Raw genomic sequence first — 27,437 nt, forward strand, 5'->3', positions numbered from 1 at the left:
GATGATCAGCCTGAACCTCTAGAGTTCTGCGAGTGGAGGACAGGAAAAACACTCGCCGTCATGATCACATGAAGGGGAGAATAGCAATAGGTACCTCATCTAACTCTCGAAATGCAGCATTGGTTTGATAAATGTCATAGTCTGGAATCACCTTCTTCAAACTAATCGTCAACTCGTCGCATGTGCTGTTTAAGGGGGGCGTATATGAGAATACGATCATCTGGAGAGTTTTTATAGATTTGCAATGCTGCATCTTGAACAAACCTCTCTTGTTTTTTTTTATAGTTTATACGGTTTAGATTCAATTTTTCCTGTATGAATTATGGAGTGTTGGCCCTTTACAAGTTAGGGCGTGGCGGGCCATAAAAGCCCAAAATCTTTCTAACTGCAGCCTTTGATGTGGAATCATTGGAAATGATGATCTTTCCTGGAACACAATCAGGAAAGATGTAGTTCTAGAACAAAGGATATGATGCAGCTTGAACTGCAGCGTCAACTCTTTTAAAACAAAGTCTGTTAAATGAGAAGCTGATGTCATATCTGCGTTCGCATGATGCTGATAATGAAAGTAATGTTCGAAATCAACTAATACATGACTGCTCTTCACCACAATGGATTACACACAATGTAGCTCTGGGCATTCTAAAATCCTCGGTGATATAAAACGGTTAGGTACTTAGGTATAGAAACCCATGTTTTCTACGACTCCAACCTTTCGGAACATGGGATGATATAAAGTGATTCTTGGGCAATTCCAGTTCTAGAAATGTTTCCAAGTCTGAACCCATAGACTTAGAGAGATGGGAGAAGCGTTTGCATCTGCTCCACCAGTGACCTTAGGTTCCGTTTGGGATTGCTTCGCTTTTTAAAAATCATCTTTTGTTTAAAATTTTAGATTTTATTGTGTTTGGTAAATAAATAAAAAGCAGCTTTAATTAAAAGTTATAGGTCACTGGCAGCATATTTTAGAAGCAGGCCAGATGTTGCTTTTAAAAGCTGTTGTGGATCAAAACACACTCTGAAACTGTTTTCTGTATTAACAGCACTTTTAAAAATATTATTTATCAATCACGAAACAGTTTTAATTCATAACTGATTATTATCACAACACAGCCGCATCAGTTTTTTTTTTTTTTTTAAAGTCACAGCAATCCCAATATTCATCGGATCAAGTTATATAGTCCTGTGACCTTGAAAAGCCCACTATTTCGGTTCACTAGTATTCACCGACCACCACTGTGAGTCCACCACCCACCGCCGGAGCGGCAGCAGAAAAGATGATGAGGGACGTGTCGAGCTGCAACACGTACGATTACGGAGACGCCCAATACTGGGACGCCCGCTACGTCCAAGAAGGTGACTCCTTATTCGACTGGTGCCAGCGCTACTCTGCTCTCCGCCCTTTCATCCGCAACTTCATTCCCCTCACCTCCTCTCCTGTTCTCGTCGTCGGCTCCGGCAATGCCGGTAACTTGCCTCTTCCTCTTTTTCTCCTTATTTTCTTCACTATTGGGTAGTTCAAATCCTAGGACTTTTGTCAATGCTAGGAATCGAATCGAATATGATGGATTGAATTCTTCATGTTTTTAGTTATGTCGGAGGACATGGCGAAAGATGGATATGAAGACATAATGAACATTGACATCTCATCAGTGGCTATCAACCTCATGAAGACCAGAAACAAGCACATTCCTCAGTTGAAAGGTAACCAAACTCCTCGTTGGAATCTCTACCCACTACAGTTCTATGTTGTATTGTCAATGGTAACTTGGCATTTTTATTTTTTGTTTTGTTTTTGATTCCTTAATAGACAAGCAAATGGATGTGAGGGATATGAGCTTCTTCCCAGATGAATCCTTTGACGGTATTATTGATAAAGGTACAGAGTCTGTTTATTTGTTGTGGTTGATTTTTAAAATACGCGGTATCGTATACTAATGTGTCTTCTATGGCTTCATTGCCACTTTCTAGTAAACAGCCTTTGTTCTGGAACATCTATTGCCACTTTCTTTAGAATATTATGACTGGACTGGATGTGCATTGATGTACAAGTTTCTCATGAAGAATTGAGACATTTTTAGAAATCAAAAATGTTGATGAAAGTTCTGGGTTTTCTCCTATGTTGATTATAATACATTTCGAGATCGGAGTTCATACATTCTCCTATTATTGGTTTTCTGATTAGCTAGCGACAATAAGAATGAAGCAGCTAAGCTATTGTAGGTGTTTGCTTACGAAATGTTGAAACTCTAATATTAAGAACTATTTCGTATGTATTTGAAAGCTTATAATTCCAGATAGTTCTTTATGTATCTTTTACTGTCTGATTCGAGGGGATGAGTACTCCACAGGGGTTGAGGACTTATTGAATTCAGCTCATTAGTTTTTTGAACTTCTATTGAATGTGTTTAAATAGTTCAGGACTATTGTTTCAATTTCTATGCTCCATATAGATTTCTTTTACGTTATATTGGTTACATAATGTGTCTGTTGATTCTATTTATTCATCAGTATAAGCAGCAGAAAAGATGGGCCGATGGGTCACAAAGAGCTTCTAAAGTTGTTGCTTAATATGGCTTGAAGGAACCACCTTATAAACTTGTAAGTACAGGATGCCTCCTTATAATTTTACAAGTGATCATTATTATTCTGCATTCCTTGAGTGATCCGCCACTGTTTCTATTTTAGGATGCTTTGGAACCGTATATGAGTCAGAGGACATTGGAGGTTCATTGGGGAGGCCATCATCGTAACTTCTTGGAAGGTTTGAACAAACAGCTAGAGAAGAGTGACATACTGTATGGCTACACTTTTGATGAACTTGTCAAAGCAACATATTATAATGGGAATCCCTTAACTGAATTTAACAACACTGCCCGGGTATCAACTTAGATTGTTAGCTTATTCAACCATATATTACTCGTCAATGATAGGAAACATTCAGCGATGTAGAGGAACATTTTAGAATAAAATATAATCATGTAGCCAGGAGACTATCTTGGAATGGCAGAAATGGTAGACGTATAAGTAGAGCAAGAGTGGAGCTGGGTGATACGTTGATGGAGAAGAATCTACTACAAAGTAGGACTGTAAACTGAGCACGCTAGATCCTGGCTTTAACTTATTCAAACTTTTTATTTCTTTGGTTGATTATCCTAAAGGTTTTCATGGTGTTTCATACTGGTTAAATGTTGGAAATTTCAAACTTCAATCGCTACCAAAGATACGTTGACACCTTTTGCATTTGTTTGGAAGTTCATAGTTGTTTCCATCCAAGTTGGGGACTGTGGGATCTTGCCGGTCTGGAATCATGACATCTTCTAGGAATCCATGCAACCTGGAGGATTGGACATGCCCAAACTAGGTGTAATTGAGCAGATTGAAAAGGATTTTGGTTCCTATACAAGTTTCAGAGAGAAGTTATATAGAAGCAGCACTAAATTTGCTTGGCTGGTTTGTAAGGTAAGTTCTTTCTTAATTCAATTTCTGCATCTGAGTTAATGTGGTTGGAATTCTTAAGGAATGAAAAACCCTCCTTAATGGTGTCATCTCTAGGATGTATAGCCGTTAGGATGTATGTTTTAGCTGCTCTTTGTTTTTCTGTTCCCTCTTTGCTGAGGTTGTTGCTTTGTTAGCTTGTTAGCTTTTTTAGCTACTGTTACTTGTTGCTTGTCTGGTTTTGTTTAAAGCCAGGTTTCTTCTATATAATCATTCATTTACAAAAAAAATGAAAAACCCTCATTTGGAGCTTTCTTTGAACGCGTCTTGTTATCCGTCATTCTGTTGAAGGGCAATGATAAGCAATAATCTATATCATTATTCTTGCAATAGAAGTGCAAGAACCTACAGCGTATATCCATGTCATAGATCTTGAAATTTAGATAGATAACAATTATGATAAAGTTATCATGTAGTCATGACTAATTATTATGCACTCGTGCTCGACATTGTTCCAGAAGATCGCGACCCACCAAGTGTATTATTGTTACCAAGTGTCTGTACAAACCAGCTAAGGACATCATCTTGTGGCCTTGTTTTGCGAATAAACTCCAGTTATTACTAATTATTTTCCTTGGTTTCATTTTTGCCAGTAAAGAGAGAAGAGAGACAACTCAAGATAGTTAGAACTTCAAATGCCATTTGCCCACTTGTCTGGGATGACATAGTAAGTAAAGCCGATGTTTCTGAATACTGGTTTCTTACTTTTTCAATTATTTTAGAAGTTGCATTGGTTGTCTTCTCTTATTGTGCAGCTGATAATTTGTTTGGATATGTAGGAGGCGTGTTAATGACCTCTCTCTCTCTCTATCTGTATCTGCTTCTATATATACTTCTCTTCTTCTCCCTTTGTGGAGATGAAGATGAAATTTTTCTTCAGTATGCTGATAATGTCTTTACTTGCTTTCTTACAGTATGCTTATTATCTGGATTACAAGGTATGTGTTTACTTGCTTTTCTTGCAGCAAGCTTCACTTTCTGTCCAGAACCTCAAGTATTTTATTAATGATCCTTGGGTGTCTTGCTGTCAACAGAATGACAGAGGAAAGATTGTGGTTTTATTTCTCTGTTTATAAGCAGTCTAACCAGATAATCAACTAAAAATTATAAAAAGCAAATAACTGAATGCCTTGTGCATTTGAAAAACGAGTTTCATACATGATATCTACAGAAACTGTTTTAAAGTTCGATACATAAAAACTATCTGCAGCACTTGAGACCTGAAATACTCAAGCAACCAAAAAAGAACTCAGAAAGGTCTTGTTTGGTACTCTGACTTTTGGTTCAGGTCTAGTTGTGTGATGAACATTGGACTGGGGCTTCTATATGGCCTGAGCTTGCAGAGTCGTTCAAAGTATGAAATCTTGAGTCCCTTTTTCCTTGCAATGTCAGCGCGAACCCAGAGCGGACTATTTCCATGATTACCAGTAACTATAACACTAGTGGCCTTGACAGCAAAGTTAGTCAGGGCGACCAATGTTTCCGGTTCAATAGCAGATGAAGCATCCACCAGAAAAATGTGGCTAAAATGTCCAGCAGCTATGCCTTTATCATGTAGTCGGAAGCTACTCATGAAAGTTGAGAAAATCACCTTGTATTCCCGGAGTTTCTCTATTGCAGGACAAGAAAAACCAGACTCTTTGTAAAGGGATAAATGGAGGATGTCCTCAGGTACCTCATCTCTGTCTCGGAATGCAGCATTGGCACGAAACATAGTAGACTCTGGAATCACCTTCACCAAGCTTCTCATCAGCATATCACAGCAGCTGTTAGTAGGTGCACAGATAAGAATGCGATACTCTGGTGACTTCCGACATAATTGGTATACTGCTTCACTAACAACCACTCCAGTTCTTGAAGGTTCTCTTAAATTTGCAAAAGATTTGCCTTCACAGTCTGGACCAGTTACTACATAAGGTGGTGAGCCCTGAATCCTTAAGATATGTCCGACTGCAGAACGTTGCTCTTGATCTAGCTTATGATAGGTAGTAGAAAGCAGAGCTGGTGCAGCAGGAATGCTTGCTCGTGAGTCACAGTCAGGGAAGAGGAAGTTCTGAAACAAGGCATCTGATGCAGCTTTTACTGCATGGTGGGCTCTTTTCAAACAAACTCTATTGTATGAGAAGCTGATATCATATTTTTTGTTGGAATGATGATAAGAATAAAAGCCATCCTCAAATTCAACCAAAACGCGATTGCTCCCAACAACTTTATGGATGGGGCCCTGTACATATGACATGCATGAAACCAAGGTTAGAATGATAATAATGTGGATATATAACTGAAATTTAACTAGTACAGTCTACACACTACTATAAGCCTATAACCATTTCTTCTTTTTAGAGAATCTACCAGAGTTAATGAAGCAGATTCATGATAAGATTCGGTTTGATAATCTGAATGGTAAATCAGAAATGCCAGGACCTAGTGAAGTAGAACTTGGTGATAAACAGAATCCAGCATATGCTGAGTTTACCTTAAAGGGCTCAGTAGAACTCTTCCCCACTGGTCGTGCAAGGACCAAGTCCCTTGACAAGAGGAATGGTCGTTCCTCAGGAACACGATCAAGCTCAAATGCTACAAAGGTTTTGTCTTCCTTATCTTCCTTTTTCCGATTTTTATAAAGTGCTTCCTTTTTCCGGTTTTTATAAATTGGACTTTCATCCAACGCTAATGTCACACCCTTCAAAAGGAAATCACTCCATTTCTGATTCAAATAACAGCATTAGATTTGTTGTTTTTAAGCCAGCATCCAAAAGCATACATCATCCGGAAAATCATATAACAAGATTTCAAATCACAAAAAGCTACATCTATATAAAGGAGGTGGAGTGTTCAAACACTCCCTAAAGGCCCTCAACAAATTACCCTTGATTTAAGGAACAAACCATAATCCTACTCGACTTAAAAAAAAAAACCTCTATATCACTCCTATGTACAAAGTAAGGCACAAAGTAAGGGAAGTAAGCTATGAACAGTAAGGCATGGTCTGCAGCTTCCAATAAGTATATATCTAATGGTTTGAGATATGCAACAGGGTAATAAGATTTATGCATGTAATAGTTAGTGTACCTCCAAGTAGAAATCTTCAGAATATAAGAGAGCGGCAAAGTAGTCCTTGTATGTTGTGGGAGATAATGGGCGATTCAGAACTTTGGGCGCAATTTCTTTCTTGATCAAGGCTTCGACATCCTCAGGAATCATGAATACAGGTAATGGATCCTCTTCAACACACACATAAGCTGTTCTCTTCCCATATTGTTGGTTTTGACTTATATCATCATTATTTGAGGAAGAGGAGGCTGGGCGTAGAACTGACTTAAAGACAGGGGGGCACTTTGGGGGAGATGGAGGTGGAGATGGAGATGGTATTGAAAAATGTGTTGGAGGGTGTTTTGGGGAAGATGGAGATGAAGATGGTTTAGAAGAATATGCTGGGGGTTGTGGGGAAACTGGAGATGAAGGTGGTTTAGAAGAACATGCTGGGGATGCAGGTGGTTTAGAAGAATATGCTGGGGGTTGTGGGGAAGCTGCAGATGAAGGTGGTTTAGAAGAAGCTGGGGATGAAGGTGGTTTAGAAGAAGCTGGAGATGAAGGTGGTTTAGAAGAATATGGTGGGGGTTCTGCGGAGGCTGGATGTGGTTTAGAATTAGATGACGTTGGCTGCCGCTGAGGTGGCGTTTCAGGGGATGATGATGATGGTGTGGGTCTCTTATTTTCAAAGTATTCCCACAATAATATTGCTGAAGCCCCAATGATTATCCCCAACCTGTTAAGCCAATTAAACCCCATCAGGACGAAACTTGGCTACACTTAAAAAGGAAAAGTAATGGAGTCATAACGTGAAGTCAAAACCTCATCATAGTTGGGAGGTTGCAAGAAGAGCAATAGATCTGGTAAGTCTGATCTGAATGAAAATATGTTGAAAGTTAACTAGTTATACATGCAGTATGTAACTATGTATGATGTATTTGTAGTTTCCTTCAGGGTGTGCAGCTATCCTCCCTTCGCCCCTACAGCTGCGTACCCTTTCTAGCTAGCTCTTAGCAGATCAAGTGTTGAGGTTTCTTCGATCTGCAAAATCCATAGTTACAAAACTCAAGAATCTAAGAAGGTTTGTCAGTTTAAGCAGAATCATACCTATGTTACCAACTCGCAGATACAGTTTTACGATCGAATTTACGTACCAGTGGCTGACTGACTATACAAATTGATCGATGATCAGACGAAGAAAGGAACACAGGAAACAAAGACCTCGTTGGCGAGCCAACGACCGATCACCGCTTTGCTTTTCTACTAGCAAGTACGTGGAGTATTTGCTTAATAATTAAGTAAGCTTACTTTTTTCAAAAATAAAAAAATAAAAACTGAAGATTCTGAGTCTAAGCATCCTAGTGCATGCACAGTCAGGAGAGATTCCTTTTTCGTTCGTTCGGTTCGGCTAAAACTCGAGTTTCCATGAGTACCAGATTCTGGTGCACTTGGCAAGATATTAGTGGGAGCTGCGGAGTAATCGATCGGCTACTAGGTAGGCATCTGAATCAAACTCTCTCGCGCGTGCAATTTACACGAACGAACCGAATCTATCGAACCGGAATCGTTTGTATATATTGTTGTTAATTGCAGTTTTCAATGCCTTAATGATCATCAATTTGGCTGAAATTTTGTAGAGATGATCTATACATTAGGACCTAAAAACTGAACTTTTAAGATGTGAATATGTGATCGAAAAGTGGCCAAAAACTAGAAATCCGTACCTAAGCTATGCTTAGATAAGGATGTCCTTAGCTAAGAAGGACTGTATATCAGGCATTTCAGTTTACCACTTTATCAGGAACAACACAGAAGGCATCTCAAAAGATCAAAGAAACTTGACATTTCTTCACTCTAGTCTTCTCTGATAAAAAAAAAAATTAAACTAGCAGCTAACTAATAAATGATCCATCATATGATCGAAAATATCAAATTAAGCAGAGAATTGAGGTTCCTTCAATTCTATTAAATTTCATACTTATACAACTCCATGATCAAGAATGCTGGAAAATTAAAGAAGACCAAAATGTTTGCACAACACAAAATTCAAATAAAAAATTAACAGGATTGAAGGAGCACCAAATTAAGGTCCATTTAGGTGTGATCTGATTTTGTTCTCATCTTAATGAGCCTTTCAAAGTATGATGTCTTCAATCTTTTGGTCCTAGCCATACCAGACCACACCTGATTTGGTTGATTATTGGTTTCACCTGTTACTATAACAGCTGCGCTCTCATCAATGTTTTCAAATGCGAAAGTGAAGGAGAAGGCGTCTTATTAGTGCCTCGCAAGGCGAGTGCCTCAAGGCGGTGGGGTGACAGCTATAAATTATAAGAAAATACATAAAAATATAAACAAATAAATAAGTTATCAGATTATTGAATTCTTTGGGCTGTTGGGGCTGAATATGTAAATGGGCCATTATCTTTTGCATGTTAGAGACCTACATTGGGTTGGCCCAAAGAAATTTTTAGAAAAGGACTTCTATAAAACGACGTCATTTTGGCTGAAGGAAAAGGAAAAAAAAATTACACGCAACTTCATCTTCTTCTGCATCAAACCTCGCCTTCGGCAAAAATGGCAGCCCCAACGCTTTTTCGTACGCTTTTCCAGCAGCACGCCCTAGTTTAGAACGGCGAGGCAATTTCCAATCACCTCAGAAAAATAGCTGAAATGTCCAGCAGTGACGCCTCCATTGTGTAGCCGAAAGCTAGTAACAAATGTGGAGATGATCAGCCTGAACCTCTAGAGTTCTGCGAGTGGAGGATAGGAAAAACACTCGCCGTCATGATCACATGAAGAGGAGAATCGCAATAGGTACCTCATCTACCTCTCGAAATGCAGCATTGGTTTGATAAATGTCATAGTCTGGAATCACCTTCTTCAAACTAATCGTCAACTTGTCGCATGTGCTGTTTAAGGGGGGCGCATATGAGAATGCGATCATCTGGAGAGTTTTTATAGATTTGCAATGCTGCATCTTGAACAAACCTCTCTTGTTTTTTTTTTTAGTTTATACGGTTTAGATTCAATTTTTCCTGTACGAATTACGGAGTGTTGGCCCTCTACAAGATAGGGCGTGGCGGGCCATAAAAGCCCAAAATCTTTCTAACTATAGCCTTTGATGTGGAATCATTGGAAATGATGATCTTTCCTGGAACACAATCAGAAAAGATGTAGTTCTAGAACAAAGGATATGATGCAGCTTGAGCTGCAGCATCAACTCTTTTAAAACAATGTTTATTAAATGAGAAGCTGATGTCATATCTGCGTTCGCATGATGCTGATAATGAAAGTAATGCTTGAAATCAACTAATACATGACTGCTCTTCACCACAATGGATTACACACAATGTAGCTCAAGGCATTCTGAAATCCTCGGTGCTATAAAACGGTTAGGTACTTAGGTACAGAAACCCATGTTTTCTACGACTCCAACCTTTCAGAACATGGGAAGATGTAAATGATTCTCGGGCAATTCCAGTTCTTGAAATGTTTCCAAGTCTGAACCCATGGAGTTAGAGAGATGGGAGAAGTGCCTGCATTTGCTCTACCACTGACCTTAGGTCCCATTTGAGATTGCTTCGCTTTAAAAAAAAAAAAATCATATTTTGTTTAAAATTTTAGATTTTATTGTGTTTGGTAAATAAATAAAAAACAGCTTTAATTGAAAGTTATAAGTCACTGGCAGCAGATTTTAGAAACAGGCCAGATGTTGCTTTTAGAAGCTGTTGTGGATCAAAACACACTCTGAAGCTGTTTTTTGTACTAACAGCACTTTTAAAAATATTATTTACCAAATACGGAACTGTTTTAATTCATAACTGATTATTATCACAATACAGAGCATCAGTTTTTTTTTTTTTTTAAAGTCAAAGCAATCCCTATATTCATAGGGCCAAGTTATATAGTCCAGTGACCTTGAAAAGCCCACCATTAGGCCCAAGCTCAAGCCCGTTTTGTGTCCGAACTTAAAACCCTTTCAGGTTTGTTTCCACACTATTTCGGTTCACTAGTATTCACCGACCACCACAGTGAATCAGCAGCAGAAAAGATGATGAGGGACGTGTCGAGCTGCAACACGTACGATTACGGAGACGCCCAACACTGGGACGCCCGCTACGTCCAAGAAGGTGACTCCTTATTCGACTGGTACCAGCGCTACTCTGCTCTCTGCCCTTTCATCCGCAACTTCATTCCCCTCACCTCCTCTCCTGTTCTCGTCGTCGGCTCCGGCAATGCCGGTAACTTCCCTCTTCCTCTTTTTCTCCTTATTTTCTTCACTATTGGGTAGTTCAAATCCTAGGACTTTTGTCAATGCTAGGAATCGAATAGAATATGATGGATTGAATTCTTCATGTTTTTAGTTATGTCGGAGGACATGGCGAAAGATGGATATGAAGACATAATGAACATTGACATCTCATCAGTGGCTATCCCTCAGTTGAAATGTAACCAAACTCCTCGTTAGAATCTCTACCAACTACACTTCTATGTTGTATTGTCTACAGTAACTTGGCTTTTTTTTTGATTCCTTAATAGACAAGCAAATGGATGCGAGGGATATGAGCTTCTTCCCAGATGAATCCTTTGACGGTATTATTGATAAAGGTACAGAGTCTGTTTATTTGTTATGGTTGATTTTTAAAATACACGGTATCGTATACTAATGTTGTCTTCTATGCCTTGATAATATATTGCTCTGCTGTCACCACTTATTGCACGTGCGATCTGTCGAAACCTTGATATAGGTTGCTCTGCTTATTCAGTCAAGTCATTTACAAATAGAAGATTTACTGGTTCAACTATGAGACACCAATATCGAAATAAGACCTTAGTAAATAAAGCTACCAAATGGAATGTTTCCAAAAAATTTCAGAAGTCATTAACCTCCAATGATCCCTCAGCTATGATCCTAAATGATTCTAATAGTATTAAATCCTCAGATGTGGTTAGTAATAGAAAAATAGACGGCAATGTGAAGAGAAGTTCAAGAAAGAAGAGTAGAAAGAAGGGAAAGCAGAGCAAGAAAATTGCATGCAATGTTGGCTCTACTGACCACGAAGTGATTTCTGAGGAATATGGCAATGTAAGCTCAGCTTCTGAAACCTGTGGTAACAAGGACGGGGATGGACCAGCACCATCTTCCACTGCACCAGAAATTTCATTGCTAGATTCTAAGAATTCCAGTGATGAGATAGGCACTGTGAGTAATTTTGAAAATCATATTGTACTGGAAGACTCTGCGTTTCCCATCTTAGATGGGGTGGAGGCTATTCAGCATACAAAGGCAAGCTGTTACAATGATCTCTATACCAAAGGTTACTCTGAGATGCATGACTCCTACGTTTTGGATTCAATTTCAATTGGCTCAAACAGTGATGGTAGTACTAATCTTGGTCATGATGAAAAACATACTGAGAAGGAAATGTACAACAGATATTAAAAGGTTTAGAAACAAGGGATGGAAATGTAGTATTAAGCACACCTTAATTGATGGCCAATACCATGTATTTATATTCAACAGAATACTAGTGATCACTACAAGTCGTTACAAAAGATAGAGTATAACTCTATTAGATTTACATATACAATTGATAAGCATGATAATCATACAGATAAATATTGCAACAGATTGCTCCCATGTTGTTGATGGCTATTAGAAGAAGGTGGGATAAGGTTAGGAGACTTGAGAGATAGAGTTGCCTTGCATGCATGCATACGTGAAGAAGGCAAACATTCCTTTGGTTTATCATGCCCCCGCAAGCTGGCAGGGCGAGAAAGAACTGGCAGCTTGGAAACAAGAAAGTGAAACCGTGGAGCAGGGAGTCCCTTAGTGAAGATATCAGCTAGCTGATCTGTGGTAGAAACAAAGGAAACTTGAAGCTCTCGGTTGACAACCTTGTCCCGCACATAGTGATAGTCGACTTCAACATGCTTGGTGCGTCCATGAAAGACGGGATTAGAGGCAATTGCAATGGCAGAGATATTATCACACCAAATACGGGGAGAGTGAAGGAATAGACCAAGATCACAGAAAATAGAGCGGAGCCATGAGATCTCTGTTGCAGTATAAGCAAGTTGCCTATACTCAGCTTCTGCACTAGAACGGGAAACGGTTTTGTGAGTCTTAGAGCTCCAGGAGATCAGATTAGGACCCAGGTATACACAATATCCACCAGAGGAATGACGAGTATCAGGATCTCCAGCATAGTCGGCATCTGAGTAAGCTTGAAGTTGAAGAGAACCTGGTTTGTAAAGTAACCCATGAGTGATAGTGGCTTTAAGATAGCGAAGAATCCGTTTCACAGCTGTCCAGTGAGTTGTAGTTGGTGCTTGCATAAACTTACACGCTTGATTGACAGAGTACGAAATGTCAGGTCTAGTAAGCGTGAGATATTGGAGGGCTCCAACAACACTTCTATACTCTGAGGGATCAGAAAGACAATTGCCTGCATGTTTACTCAACTTTTGACCACTAGGGGCTGGTGAAGAAATTGGTTGCACTTCATGCATGTTAGTACGTTTAAGCAAATCAACAACGTACTTTGTTTGTGTGAGAGAAAGATGAGAGCCATGATAGGTTGCTTCAATGCCAAGAAAATAATGTATAGGACCAAGGTCTTTCATAGAAAACAAGGAGCTCAACCGGTGAATAAGGCTATTAATTCATGAAGAAGAGTTGTTGCCAGTAATAAGAATATCATCCACATAGATGAGAAGGATGAGAAAGACACCATCATGACGATAAGTGAACATGGAATAGTCTGCCCTTGATTCTTTGAACCCCAAGTCTTCAATGTAGTCAGCAAAGCATTGAAACCAGGCCCTAGGAGCTTGCTTAAGACCATATAAGGAACGCTTCAATTTACAAACATGGTTGGGATAGGTTGGATCAACAAAGCCAGATGGTTGTCTCATGTAAACGTCCTCAGTGATATATCCATGCAAAAAGGCATTATGAACATCAAGTTGCCGAACATGCCAACTGTGACTAACTGCCAAAGCCAAGACAAGACGAATTGTGGAATGTTTGACGACCGGACTAAATGTTTATGAGAAATCAATACCTTCTTGTTGATGAAAGCCGTTGGCAACGAGGCGTGCCTTGTACCGTTCTATTGAGCCATCAGCACGCTTTTTGATTTTGAAGATCCATTTATTGGGGAGGACATTCATAGAGGGTTTGTATGACACCAAATCCCATGTACCACTATTATGGAGCGCAGTGTATTCTTCAAACATTGCTTGCCTCCAATGTGCATGTTTAGCAGCTTGTTTAAAACCTGTAGGCTCAACGACATCATTAAGAAGAGAAGCATGCAGCGCATACTTAGGATTGGGTTTCCGAATCCCATCCTTTCCACGGGTGATCATGGAATGTGGATTAGGTATGGCACTGGCACTTGGTTGTACAGGCACGGGGTTGGGTTGAGGTTGGGAAGGAAGATGTGAGAGACTGGAGGAAGGATTAATTGGAGGTGGTGATATTGGTTGTGAAGGTGACGACAAAATAGGAGAATTAATTGTAGAGGAGGTCAAAGTTGAACCGGGTTGTTGTGGAGTAGATGGATTAGGTTGAAATTGTGGTGGAATGGATAATGATAAAGATCTAGAATTATCTTGGGAGGCAGACGGTGGAGTAGGTGGATTGGTATTAGTAATTAAAGGATATGGATGAGAAGAAACAGGAGGAAAAGTAAGAGGAAAGAATTCTAAAGAATGTAAAGTTGAAGAATTACCAGGAGAGGGAGAATTTGTCTCACAAAAAGGAAAGCAGCCTTCATCAAACACAACATGCCTTGAGAGATAGACACGACCTGTAGATAAATCCAAGCACCTATACCCTAGATGATTTAAAGAATATCCCAAGAAGACACATTTCTTTGACCGAACTTGAAGTTTTGAGGTGTTGTAAGGTCGTAAATACGGAAAACAAGCACAACCAAACACCCTTAAAAATTGGTATTGTGGTTCACGGTGAAACAACTTAGTATACGGTGTACTATATTGAATAACAGGAGAAGGAAGTCTATTTATAATATAAATAGCAGTGTTAAAGGCTTCAACCCAATAAGTTGAAGGAACATGAGCATGAGCCAGGAGAGTAAGACCAGTATCAACTATATGACGATGCTTGCGCTCGGCAAGACCATTCTGCTCAGGGTGTTTAGGACAGGAAAATCGGTGACAAATGCCATGATTAGCTAGGTATTGGCTGAGAGCAAGGGAGGTATATTCACCACCTTCATCAGTTTGAAGCATTTTGATTTTAGTGGAAAGGAGATTTTCAACTCGTTTATGAAAGTGGACAAAAATTGAGTATACTTCATTCTTGTTTTTCATTGGGAAGATCCAAGAGTATCTAGAGTAATCATCAACAAAAAGAACATAATACTTAAATCCTTGAATTGACATAGTTGAACAAGACCAAACATCCGAATGAATTAATTCCAAAGGATAATTTGATACAGACTCAGATAATTGAAAAGGAAGCTTAGTACTCTTTCCTAATTGACAAGACTGACAAAATGACATTGACGAAGGGCCTGAGACAGGCACACTTTTATTTGACAGAATCCTAGATAAAATTTTGAATGAAGAATGTCCTAGCCGAGAATGCCAGACATGAGCGGGGACCCGTACACCAACAAAAGCAAAATGACGACCGGGATCAAGATCATGTTGTGATTGAAGGCGCAACGGATAGAGACCATTTCTACTCCTCCCCCGAAATAGCGTCCTCCCTGTTTTTAAGTCCTTAACAAGAAAAATGGTAGGAGAGATTAGAAAATAACAATCATTATCAGAAGAAAATTGGTAGAGAGAAAGGAGGTTGGTAGAAGCGGTAGGACAATGGAGAATATTGTTTAGCTTAAAGGATTGGTTACCGGTAGTGAAGAGAGAGGAACCAACATGAGAAATAGGTAAAGCAGAGTTTGTACCTATACCACCAATTTGGTCAGTGCCATTGTATTCTCTTGGGAACTGCAGAGTATTGAGATCAGAGGTAACATGGGTGTTGGCTCCACTATCAAGCAACCATGTAGATGATGACGGTGTAGAGACAGAGGCAGCCAAAGCACTGAGTTGCTTAGTGGGAACTCGACCTTCAAAGGAAAGGTTCAACCTGTTGTAGCAATCTAAAGCTGAATGACCGCTACGGCGACAAATTTGGCAAGAAATTCTACCAGATGATGAGGTGGTTGTGGAAGGGTGAGGACCAAGAATAGATGTTCCACCAGTGGAGATAGCACGTCCTCGAGTACCAAATGGAGTTGGTGTACTCGATCTGCCAAAGCTAGAAGGAGGATAAGGAGTACGTCCTCCAGAAAATGAAGTCTGATGACGACCTCTGCCTCTCCCACGGCCAGAGTTAGAGATATGGAGGGCTGTCAGTTGAGAGCTGAGGTCAAGAGCACCTTGATGTTGATCAGCCATTCTTCGTTCCGCAGATAAAAGTAAGGCTTCAAGAGAATCATACGTGATAGGGGTATCACGTGCTTGAGCAGAACTCACTGTGGTCTCATAGACTGGACCAACGTTGTTCATAATAATAGATACTAGATCTGCATCACCCATAGGGTGGCCTGCAAGGGCAAGATTATTTGCAATGGAATTAATCTTGTCAAGATAGTCAGAGATGCTGAGATTGCCACGGAAAGTACGAAGGAGATCACTGCGGAGCTGCAGAACCCGATTCTAGGATTGAGAGGCATATCTCCTAGCCAAGGATCTCCAGGTGTAAAAGGCAGATGTGGAACGAGCAACCGTTGCAAGTACAGAGGGAGTGAGAGACCCATTGATCCAACTGAGTACAGTCTGTTCTTGAGCAATCCAATTTTCATAGTTGGGATTGACAGTGTCAGAAAGATTGCCATCACTATCAGCAAGGAAACATGGAGGGCAGGGATTAGTGCCATCCACAATGCCCATGAGTTTGCGACCCTTGAGAATAGGAGTGATCTGAGCCAACCAAAGAGGATAGTTGGTCCGATCTAACCGAATGGATAGAAAATGAGATACATGGCCAGAAGAAAAATCATTTCCAGCAGGAGAGGATTGTGAGGCATTGACAGAATGATGATTGTTGAGGGTGAGGGTTTGGGAGGAGGTGGTGGAGGAGATAGTAGAGGAGGAGGTTGAACTGGTAGTGGTCATCGGGAAAAAAAAATTGTAGTTTGTCGTTAGACACTATAAGCTCTTGATACCATAAAAGGTTTAGAAACAAGGGATGGAAATGTAGTATTAAGCACACCTTAATTGATGGCCAATACCATGTATTTATATTCAACAGAATACTAGTGATCACTACAAGTCGTTACAAAAGATAAGAGTATAACTCTATTAGATTTACATATACAATTGATAAGCATGATAATCATACAGATAAATATTGCAACAGATTGCTCCCATGTTGTTGATGGCTATTAGAAGAAGGTGGGATAAGGTTAGGAGACTTGAGAGATAGAGTTGCCTTGCATGCATGCATACGTGAAGAAGGCAAACATTCCTTTGGTTTATCAATCTGACCCAGCAGATTTGAGTTCTTGAAAGGGATATTTTACTCATCAAAGGTCACTGAATGATGTTGTAAACACCTATAACCACACTGAGGACGCAGGGCAGGGTACTCATGATTTTGGCAGTAGTAGCGACATGAAATTTGTTGTGCCTAACAAGAGAAGTAGACAAAACAAAGTAGGACAACGGAGTGCAAATGTTCCCAAATCTGGTAGTGTTGGGAATATGCGTACAGGGGTCTGGCAAAAGGTCCTGAAGAATGATGCCAATGATTGCACTGGTGAATTGAAGAAAGCAAGTTCTGTTTACTCAAGGCTTGATCTCCCTTTGAGAGAGGCTCCCATGCTCAATAAAACCTGTAATGCTGTTGATATTAATGTCTTTTTGAAGAGTGAAAATAGGAAACAGCAAAAAGATAAGGTCTCAAAAAAGTTGAAAAGAAAAAATGCTCCAGCATTGAAACGAGAATACAATTGTTATTCGAGGAAGGGATCTCATGCTAGCTTGGCTGGCTCAGATGGTTCTTTGAAGCTTCGGATGGATCAGAGTGATATATCAGATATCTTGTCTCAGGTGAAGGACAAGAAACCTAGTCGTCCAACGGCTCGATTCCAGAGCAGCAAAGTAGAATGCATGAACTCCGTATCAGTTCAAAGCATGCAGCTCTGTCCAAATGAGATTGGTCATCTTGAAAATGTGTGTAAAACCGTCTCAGGCATGAAGAATCAAAATGTAGGAAATCAGGATGGCTCAATGCAAAAAACATGCAATTCCTGGAAGGAACCAAGTCTGCTTCAGGTGCATTCTTCAATCTACCTTCCTCATCTACTTTATGATGCAGCAAGTCAAGAAGTACAGAGACAAATCCCTCTTGCAGAAAGCAGCAAGCAAAACTGGAGTAGTTCTGGATCTCTTACACACAAGTGGATGCCAATCGGGTTGAAGGACTCTGAGTTGGCAAGCTCTGCTAGATCTGAGAGTTCATTGCTTGAACATTCTGATGAGGGAGCTTCTAAGAGATGGACGATTAAAGACACTGTTAAAGGCAATGTGGTTTCTAAAGCTGCAGTTGAGTCCATGGCTCAGGGTTCTGGACATGTAATTCGTTCTTCTGATGACACAGAGGGCAGGCTTCCTACATCAAATGCAGTTGAAGAGGTGGCTGACAACAAGCTTCATGCAGCTAACTATGTGAATAGTTATGATGTATCCAAAGGTCTAAATGCTTTTGAAGCTTATTCAAACAGAGTATTAGAAGCAGTAAATAATGCTTGCAGGGCACAGCTGGCATCTGAAGCTGTTCAAATGACCACTGGTCATCCAATTGCCGAATTTGAAAGACTTCTGTATTATTCATCTCCCGTTATCCATCAATCACCTAGCCACACAAGTTGTCACACTTGCTGTTCATGGAACCAGGTTGACCAGGTTGGTGGTGTGTCATTGTGCAGACATGAGACACCAAATGTCACTTTAGGATGCCTATGGGAGTGGTATGAGAAATATGGGAGCTATGGGCTGGAAATAAGGGCTGAGGAACCTGGGAGTCCAAAGAGATTGGTGCTGATCGTTTAGCATTTCGTGCTTATTTTGTCCCTTATTTGTCAGGAACTGAGCTTTTCAGGAATGGTAGGAGTATTGGTACTGGAGATATTGACAATAGACTTCACAATCATCAAGTGTTAAGCGCATGCTGGAGTGGTGAGATATCCAGAAAATCCTGTAGTATTGGTAGTCTTCCAATATATTCACTACTTTTTTCTCATCTTGATTGCAAGGAAGATGCAGTCATCCCACCACTTGTAAACGAACTGGGTATTCCAGAAGCTTTTGCCAAAGATGCACCTGTTAAATCAGCTGACACAACAGGTTTCAGTGATTTAGAGCTACTTTTAGAATATTTTGAATATGAACAACCTCAACAAAGACGACCTCTATATGACAAGTAAGTGTTATTACACTTTTTACTGAAAGTTGTGGTCATTGAATAACATGCTTTAGCAATACCACATCGGTACTTAAAGCAGCCTTTGCAGAGACATAGACATGGGGTTTTGAATCAATGGATTTTTATGTTCTGATGAGTTACTAAGAGAGTAGTTGTACAGAACAAATCAAATACATGTACATCTATTGTCTCAAACTTCATTTTAGTTGGAAACTCATTTATATAAAAGCACTTCCCGTAAGTACATTTAACTCTCTAGTCGATGGATATCATGATTTTGTTGTAGGAGAATAGAATTGTGTGTTATCATTGATAATAGGAGCCCTTTAAATAGGGAGTTACAAGGTACCCAAAAGGTAATAGAATCCGATTACAATTGAATACCTAAAACACATTCCTATTACAACTCTAAACCCTAGTTTGTAGAGGCACACATTATGTCGATATCCTTCAACACTCCCCCTTGTGCCGCTCAAACTGAGTGATGACGCTTTGATTGTTGCCTCGTTAAAAACCTTGCCAGGAAACAAAAACCCTGTGGGACAAAAATAACCCTGGTCGAAGGACAAAAAGAGCACAACACGTCCTTCACTCTTCGAGATCGAACATGTAGACATCATTCCTCCCCCTGATGTCAATATCTCCCCCTGATTGCTACAATCATGAGAGTTCGGATAACTTTTTCAATCCGATGCTCTTCACATGTTTCTCGAAGGTGGATTTTGGTAACGACTTAGTAAATAAGTCCGCTACATTATCCTCTGATCGGATTTGGTTCACTTCAATATTTAGAAATGCTTGTTGTCATTTTGATGGAGGGGAGGAGGAGCACGGAAGGTGGCATTTTGCCTTGTGGGGTCCGATCCCACACTTCCGTCATCTCTTTCTCTGTAGGAATAGAACAAGCCCATATCAATCGTACCTCTCAAATATCGAAAGATTGTCTTTATACCAATCTAATGGCGTTGCATTGGCGCGGGGCTATGTCTAGCCAACAAGTTCATAATAATTGAGGTGTCCGGTCTTGTGTTGTGCTAAGTACAATAATGCGCCTATTGTACATAAGTAAGCACTTTCGCTATTAACACGTCTTCGTCATCATCCCTGGGACGAAACGGATCCCTTTTAGGGCCAAGACTACGGACGACCATGGTGCATCTTTGACTTTATCAAAATGTCTCTTGACAAGGTATACAAGTTCTGAATTTAGACAAAACCGTGTTCTCCCAAGGTCCTTCCTCTCAAACTCGGATTTCAGGTGTTCAGCGGTTTCCCTTAACTCTCAAGGGTTCCAATTATGTTTATCAACATAAACCGCGACAATTGCAAATCCGGAACTTGTCATGGAAACGCGTGGGCATAGTTCATCATATCCCTTCCCAATCAAGTAGTCATTTTAGTGAGCATTTCAACCTCGTTGCAAATGCGCTCCGTGGTCTAGAGCCACTTGACTTGGGTAAATAAAGTCCACAATAACCTTCATTATATTATGTATCTAGATCCCCATAGAGATACATAATGACCACATTCGTAAGCTGCATGTTCAGTTATTTGGAAACTACCAAACTGATAAGATAGTGGAGTGCAATGACATCCATTACGAGAGAATATGTCTTCTCGTAGTCGATTCCAGGGCGTTGTGAGAAACCTTGCGCCATAAGGCGAGATTACCATCTCCTTTTCTCATCACGCTATCTAACGAAGACCTATTAATGTCAATAGGTTTTATGTTAGGAGGTGTTGGCATCTCAGGCACGAAATCCTTCCTCTTCGTTAGTGAATCCAATTCAACCTGGATCGTATCTTTCCATTTAGGCCAATTTTCTCTACGTTGGCTTTCTTCAACGGAGTAAGGTTCGATGTCATTGGTCTCAATAATTCCACGTCCTCATGTACACTAGTGTAGTTCGTAGAGATCTCTATATTTTCAAGAATTGGTTCTAACATTGAGGCGTCCCCCAACGATGTCTCTTGGACATAACCACAATCCAAAATATTCTCATGAGACGGATTATGAGTATCAATGATCAATGGATCAAGTTGTGCCAAACTTGCTCTCTTCTTAAGGCGAGGATCCATCGAACCTATGGGTCTCCTAGTCTCTCTAGCGGAACCCATGGCCTATGACGCCATTATGCCACCTTTGTGGCGTCACCATACTACCATCCATGGTAGTGGTGCAGTACCCATCTTCTCTGGGTGGCACCATGTCCTCTTGTGGGGACATCAATCCTTGCAGGCATGTTTGCAGCAGGTATATGTGATCTCGTCACTTTTAGGGGATCAAGATGAGACATAGTGGGGACAGACCACGACAATTCCTGTCGTTCCTGTTGAACATTGACGTTCTAATCTCCCCCTAACGATGGGAAGACTGTCTCATCAAAGTGACAATTCGCAAATCCAGCGAAATAGAGATCGCCTGTCAAGGGTTCTACATAGCGGACTTATAGTTGGAGACTCATGTCCAACAAATATATATATATGCATTCGTTGCAATGACTCATGTTGATGCGCTGTGGCGACGCAATTGGCACATGAACCGCACACTCAAATAAGCTTAAATACGAGATATGAAACTCGAACCCAGTCACTAGCTGTAACGCAAATAAAAGTTGAGTGGCTGCTATGAGTCGTAGACGAATTAGCATAGCTGCATGCGTTATTGCATAACCCAAGCGGAAATATTGGTGCGCATTACCAATGTCCGGGCTACCATTGTAGTCGTTTAATGGTGGCTTTTCCGCGAGACCAATTGGGTGTGTACATGGGAATATGATACTTGATATCAATACCCAATGATATGCAATAGTCATCGAAAACTGTCGATGTAAACTCTCTAGCATTATCAAGTCAAATTGACTGAATGGGATGATCTGGGTAGTGAGCCCGTAGCCATATGTTATGTGCTAGGAGTGTAGTATAAGCAGCATTACGAGTGGATAATGGCACAACACGTGACCAGCGTGTTTGCGTATCAACCATAAAACATCTATATGGTCCGCAAGTTGGTTGATCAAATCCATAGAATTCCCTTAGATTCTTTGTGAGAATGGAATTATTTCCTCAATCTCCTTTGCATAGGATGGTCTCAATCCTAAATAACAGGCTTTACAGAACGAAACATGGGCTTTATAATCAACCAACAAAGGTTTTGGTTAAGCCATAGTGTCACAATAGACTTGAAAACTAGAGAGAGTAGTTTATGGCGTCAATGCCATGTATTTGCCACAGAGGGTAGGCGGCACTGGCCATGTATGGCCTGTCTTTGCACAATCATGGCGCCATGAGGCACATGTGCAGCTCCTCGAACCAATTCTTGGTTCTTACTTTTCTGCGTTCTGAAAATGGATATCCGTGTAAGTCTTTAATACACGGATCATCATGTCAAAGCCTATATGTGTCAAAATCCCATAAGTCGTCTCTCATGACATAGTTGGATTCAATAACTCAAATAGTGGTTGCATACAACCCACTAGAGCGACACATAAGTTTCTCTAATACTCGTTTATGTCCGTAGTCATTAGAGGTGATGCAAAGGAACTCTGTCCATTCTCATAATGTGATTGACATGAAAACCATTGGCTCTTATATAATAAAGTTCGAATTAAGGTATGTCCAAGACATTAAGTAAAAGAATTGACACTTTATTAATAGCCAATGATTACATCAAAGTTTCCAAAGTCTAATCCAAAATAAAATCAAAGTAAGACACATTGTAGTCACTCTATCCGTTTGGTAACTCCAATCAAATATGACCAGGAAAGTAGAGAGAGATGTTGGTGGAGCGAGGCTCTCTTAAGTACCAATAATCTCAATGACTTTCCTAGACATCACATTTCTGCCACATAAGAAAGAGTTAATACAATTGTCATTTATTGACTAAGGCAAATTGCCATTACAAAAGCTCTTGGAAAAATAAAAATGACTAATCTAATCAAAGTCTGTTGCATCCATGTGCACTTCATCTTCAGCTTTGAAGTCCTCTATGGTGAGATTGACATCTCCACCATCTTCTTCTTCTTCTGCAAGGTACACTTCTTGCTCTCTCAGGTCCCTATATGCCCTGTATCTTTCAGCTAGTTCCTCACTTGCCTTGTATTGCTTGAACCAATGCTCAATTGATCCACATCGATGACACTCATCATTGCGGTTGCCTCCCTTGAATTGAAGTGCATGTTGTGCACATTGCCGGCGTTCCCTAGGAGGGTTGGTGCCACCACCACGACCCATTGAGCCACCATTACGGCTAGTGATACCACGACCCTCTCTCCCACGTGTAGCATTACCACCATGTGTATCCACACCAAACTTGCGGTTTCCTTCCTGGTTAGGGCGGTTATATGGGCCCAAACGTCCCTCATGTCCCCCATTCTTAGGGTACCGCTCCTTGCGCCCTCCTTTGGGTGTATTATAATTCGCCTCATGAACGCTCTTAGTTCCAATGGGCCTTGAATTATAATTCCTCACGAGTATGTTATCATGTTTCTCAGCTACAGATATAATATTAATAAGCTGATGGAACCTCGTGATCCGTCCAGCATTGACTTCAGTACGGTATTGCTTGGATACCACAATGGCTGAAACAGGGAAGGTGGAGAGAGTTTTCTCAATTAGCTCTTGCTCTGTGACAGGTTGTCCACAAAACCTCAACATGGACTGTATGCGAAGAGCTTCTGAATTATATTCAACAACAGACTTGAAGTCAGCAAAGCGCAGATTGTTCCATTGAACCTTCAAGTCAGGGAGGAGGGAATCTTGGACATTGCCAAAGCGCTCTTCTAGCGCTACCCATAGCTCTCTTGCATTCTTGATCGACATATACTCCAATCTGAGTGCCTTATCCATATGTCGTCGCATCAAGATAACTGCTTGAGCATGCTTTGTAGATGTTCGGTTGAACTCAATATCCGAGTTAGGTGCCTAGATTATGGGTAATATTCCCTTGGAAGTGAGATGATTCTCAACATCGGTTACCCAACTGTGGTAATCCGAGCCTGTTGAGTCAAGCATGGGAAAGTCGAGTCTAGGTTCATTCGACATCCTGAAAATAAGAAGAGAAGATATATCAGTTTCGGAGCTAAACTTCCACGAAAACTAAAATAATAAGATTTCCGAGCTATGCTACCAAGAAATCAATTTCCAAGAATCTCTTTTGGATTAGACCAACAATGATGTTTAATATGGTCACAATTTGATGCTTACGGACGCTCTTAGTCCAAGCATTGTGAACACTCTTAGTTCACACGAACACTCTTAGTTCGTTTAATTATGAACACTCTTAGTTCATACGAACACTCTTAGTTCGTTAAGCGTGAATCCCCACAATTCCGCTTTGTTAAGTACTCAAAAATCATTTGGCAACATATATTCCAATATTATGCAGAAAATAAAAGGAATTTAAATACAAGAAAGCAGCAACCTTAATTATAAAAACTTACGTGATTGTTCTTAACTTGAAGACACGCGCGTGTTGATGCAGGCGTGTAGTTGGAATCTGGTCGGAAATTGGCAGTTGGTGGCTGCCCTTCTCCCTTCCTTTTTTTTTCTTCTTTCTTCCTTCTCCCTTTTTTTTCTTTTTTTCGGGCCCAGCCCTTCTCCCCCCCCCCCCTTTTTTTTTTCCCTCCTTTTTTTCTTCTGGGCCGGCCGGGTCCTTTCTTTTCCTTTTTTTTTTTCGGGCCAGGTTCCTCTCTTTTTTGGGTCTTCTTCTCTCTCTTTTTTTTTTTTTTTTTTTTTTTTTTTTTTTTTTTCTGGTTTTCCTTCTTCTGCGTCGTCTTCTTCTGGTCTGCAGTGATGGGACGTTTGCAGATGCGGTCGGTGCTGCAGGCGGCTGCGAGGCTGCTGGGCTGCGAGTGTGCGAGGCTGCTGGACTGCTCGGCAGGAAAGCTGAAAAGTTGAGGCAGGGAGGCTTGGGCTGCTGCAGATCACGGAGGCTGGTGGCAGCAGTCTGCTGGGCGCGGGGGCGCTGGAGGAGAGGCCGGACGGGCTTGGCTGCTGGAGGCTGAGGCTGGGCTGGTGGTGGACGGCCGGTATGGAGTTTTTTTTGTTTTGTTTTGTTTTGTTTTTTTTTTTTTTCTGTTTTGGGTTGGCGGCAGAGAAGAAAAAAGATTTTTCTTCTAGGTTTTTTTTTTCTTCTAGTGCTTACTTATGTACAATAGGCGCATTATTGTACTTAGCACAACACAAGACTGGACACCTCAATTATTATGAACTTGTTGGCTAGACATAGCCCCGCGCCAACGCAACGCCATTAGATTGGTATAAAGACAATCTTTCGATATTTGAGAGGTACGATTGATATGGGCTTGTTCTATTCCTACAGAGAAAGAGATGACGGAAGTGTGGGATCGGACCCCACAAGGCAAAATGCCACCTTCCGTGCTCCTCCTCCCCTCCATCAAAATGACAACAAGCATTTCTAAATATTGAAGTGAACCAAATCCGATCAGAGGATAATGTAGCGGACTTATTTACTAAGTCGTTACCAAAATCCACCTTCGAGAAACATGTGAAGAGCATCGGATTGAAAAAGTTATCCGAACTCTCATGATTGTAGCAATCAGGGGGAGATATTGACATCAGGGGGAGGCATGATGTCTACATGTTCGATCTCGAAGAGTGAAGGACGTGGTGTGCTCTTTTTGTCCTTCAACCAGGGTTATTTTTTTCTGAAGCTAGGGTTAGAACTCGTGCTGATAACGTGTTGTAGGAGAATAGAATTGTGTGTTATCATTGATAATAGGAGCCCTTTAAATGGGGAGTGTAAGGTAATAGAATCCGATTACAATTGAATACCTAAAACACATTCCTATTACAACTCTAAACCCTAGTTTGTAGAGGCACACATTATGTCGATATCCTTCAACAGATTTGACATTTTGTGGTATGAGCATAGCACGTGTTAATACCATATACTGTAAGATTTTTTTTTTTTAAAGTTTTATATCCACAGTTTTACTTTATTGTTTATTCTTCCATCATATGTTTGAATGTTTTTCTACCTGCTGGAAATGCTTTTTAAGATAGTAGGCACAAATGAGAGATTTCTTTTGTGTTTCTCAGTTACTATAATATTGAGCATCTGCATGTTTGTGTAAGTATCTACTTTTTGGATCTATCATGATCCTTATGAACTTTATTTTGACCTGTACTTTCAGATGATCTTATTCTGTTCCCTCCCTTTCAGGATAAAGGAGCTGGTTAGAGGTGATGGACATTCACATTCAAAAGTGTATGGCGATCCAACTACACTAGACTCTATAAATCTAAATGATCTACATCCCAGATCTTGGTTAGTAATACAAACAGATTCAGACCTTTACATTGTAAATTAATCAATATTGTTTGTAATTGACCCTGTTAGGTTCATAGCTAAAATGAATATAATTACTAGTTAAAGATTTTCAAGGGGAATGCAATTGACACTGATGAATGAACAGTACAAAATATCAGCTTTTCTGAGTTCCTTAAATTTCTAAATAGCATGTAACTTTCAAGTGCGATCTGATTTTCAGGTATTCAGTGGCATGGTATCCTATTTACAGGATACCTGATGGCTTCCGTGCAGCATTTTTGACCTACCATTCACTTGGTTGTCTGGTTCGTAGAAATGCCATCTTTGAGTCTCGTAGTGTGGATGACTGTATTGTATCTCCAGTTGTGGGTCTTCAGAGTTACAATGCTCAGGTAGTTAATGGTACAGAGATTGTGAAATATTGTGCAGTGTATTTTAACATGTAATTCAAGCATACTGTTAGATCTGTGCAGCTTTTTTGAAATATATACTTTATGTCAACAAACAGAGTGAATGCTGGTTCCAGTTTAAGGCCCTCAGCACCAGCACAGACAACATTATCAAACTTAAACCCTTGTGAAATACTGGAGGAGCGTTTGAGGACACTTGAGGAGACGGCATCTCTTATGTCAAGAGCTGTTGTGAGCAAAGGAAGTATGACATCTGTAAACAGGCATCCAGACTACGAGTTCTTCCTCTCTAGGCGGCGCTAGCGGCGACGTATTGAAATTTTCTGTAACTGATTTTAACAACTCATAATTAAACTAGTGTCAGTTCCCCATTAAGCTTATCTACATTCAAGGTAACATCTAACCTCAGGTAGGCAGAAAGGGTGACCAACCTTTTTCTTTGTTTTTTTTGTCACATACATGTATAGATAGCCTTTGAATTCCTTCCAGGATGCATGTGAGTGCCTCAGAATATAATGCAACTCTTTCAGGGATTTGGAAAGGTACTGTAGTGTTACTGAAGAAAGGTAGTGTAGTGTTATCAGTTTAGCTGCCTCCTGATAATGTTGTAAATATCTTACAGAATACATGATCTGTAAATAGCGTTCTCAGTTTGGAGTTTTTATCCAGTCACTGATTCATATGAGATGAAAACTTCTCAATCTCAATTCAATGAGAATTCTTATATAAG

The 27,437-nt window shown here is 40.3% G+C and overlaps 4 protein-coding genes across 5 annotated transcripts; 3 read left to right on the forward strand and 1 right to left on the reverse strand.

Moving 5' to 3' along the window:
• The first annotated feature begins 1,205 nt into the window (after positions 1 to 1,205).
• LOC112175060 (EEF1A lysine methyltransferase 4) lies at positions 1,206 to 4,917 on the forward strand. The gene is made up of 6 exons (XM_024312734.2): positions 1,206 to 1,467; positions 1,591 to 1,704; positions 1,811 to 1,879; positions 2,512 to 2,601; positions 2,689 to 4,436; positions 4,787 to 4,917. The coding sequence occupies exons 1-4, from the start codon at positions 1,278 to 1,280 to the stop codon at positions 2,514 to 2,516; spliced, it is 378 nt and encodes a 125-aa protein (XP_024168502.1). The 5' UTR covers positions 1,206 to 1,277; the 3' UTR covers positions 2,517 to 2,601; positions 2,689 to 4,436; positions 4,787 to 4,917.
• Positions 1,243 to 11,225, forward strand: LOC121051980 (eEF1A lysine and N-terminal methyltransferase-like). The gene is made up of 4 exons (XM_040515746.1): positions 1,243 to 1,261; positions 10,565 to 10,775; positions 10,899 to 10,982; positions 11,074 to 11,225. Exons 2-4 carry the CDS (start codon positions 10,586 to 10,588, stop codon positions 11,199 to 11,201), a joined length of 402 nt encoding a protein of 133 aa, XP_040371680.1. The 5' UTR covers positions 1,243 to 1,261; positions 10,565 to 10,585; the 3' UTR covers positions 11,202 to 11,225.
• Positions 4,617 to 7,792, reverse strand: LOC112174908 (probable RNA helicase SDE3). Of its 2 annotated transcripts, none has more exons than XM_024312723.2 (5): positions 7,686 to 7,792; positions 7,354 to 7,572; positions 6,571 to 7,267; positions 5,975 to 6,205; positions 4,617 to 5,722 (listed from the first exon to the last, which is right to left on the reverse strand). In XM_024312723.2, the coding sequence occupies exons 2-5, from the start codon at positions 7,359 to 7,361 to the stop codon at positions 4,748 to 4,750; spliced, it is 1,911 nt and encodes a 636-aa protein (XP_024168491.1). In that variant the 5' UTR covers positions 7,362 to 7,572; positions 7,686 to 7,792; the 3' UTR covers positions 4,617 to 4,747. The 2 variants fall into 2 exon arrangements, with proteins under 2 accessions (XP_024168491.1, XP_024168492.1); XM_024312724.2 differs by having other exon boundaries at positions 7,639 to 7,779.
• A 5,905-nt stretch (positions 11,226 to 17,130) lies between the features above and the next one.
• Positions 17,131 to 27,357, forward strand: LOC112174981. The gene is made up of 4 exons (XM_024312729.2): positions 17,131 to 19,000; positions 26,190 to 26,294; positions 26,518 to 26,689; positions 26,806 to 27,357. Exon 1 carries the CDS (start codon positions 17,191 to 17,193, stop codon positions 18,628 to 18,630), a length of 1,440 nt encoding a protein of 479 aa, XP_024168497.1. The 5' UTR covers positions 17,131 to 17,190; the 3' UTR covers positions 18,631 to 19,000; positions 26,190 to 26,294; positions 26,518 to 26,689; positions 26,806 to 27,357.
• Positions 27,358 to 27,437: the final 80 nt, after the last annotated feature.

Source organism: Rosa chinensis, chromosome 1, assembly GCF_002994745.2.
Source record: "Rosa chinensis cultivar Old Blush chromosome 1, RchiOBHm-V2, whole genome shotgun sequence".
Classification (NCBI taxonomy): Eukaryota; Viridiplantae; Streptophyta; class Magnoliopsida; order Rosales; family Rosaceae; genus Rosa; species Rosa chinensis.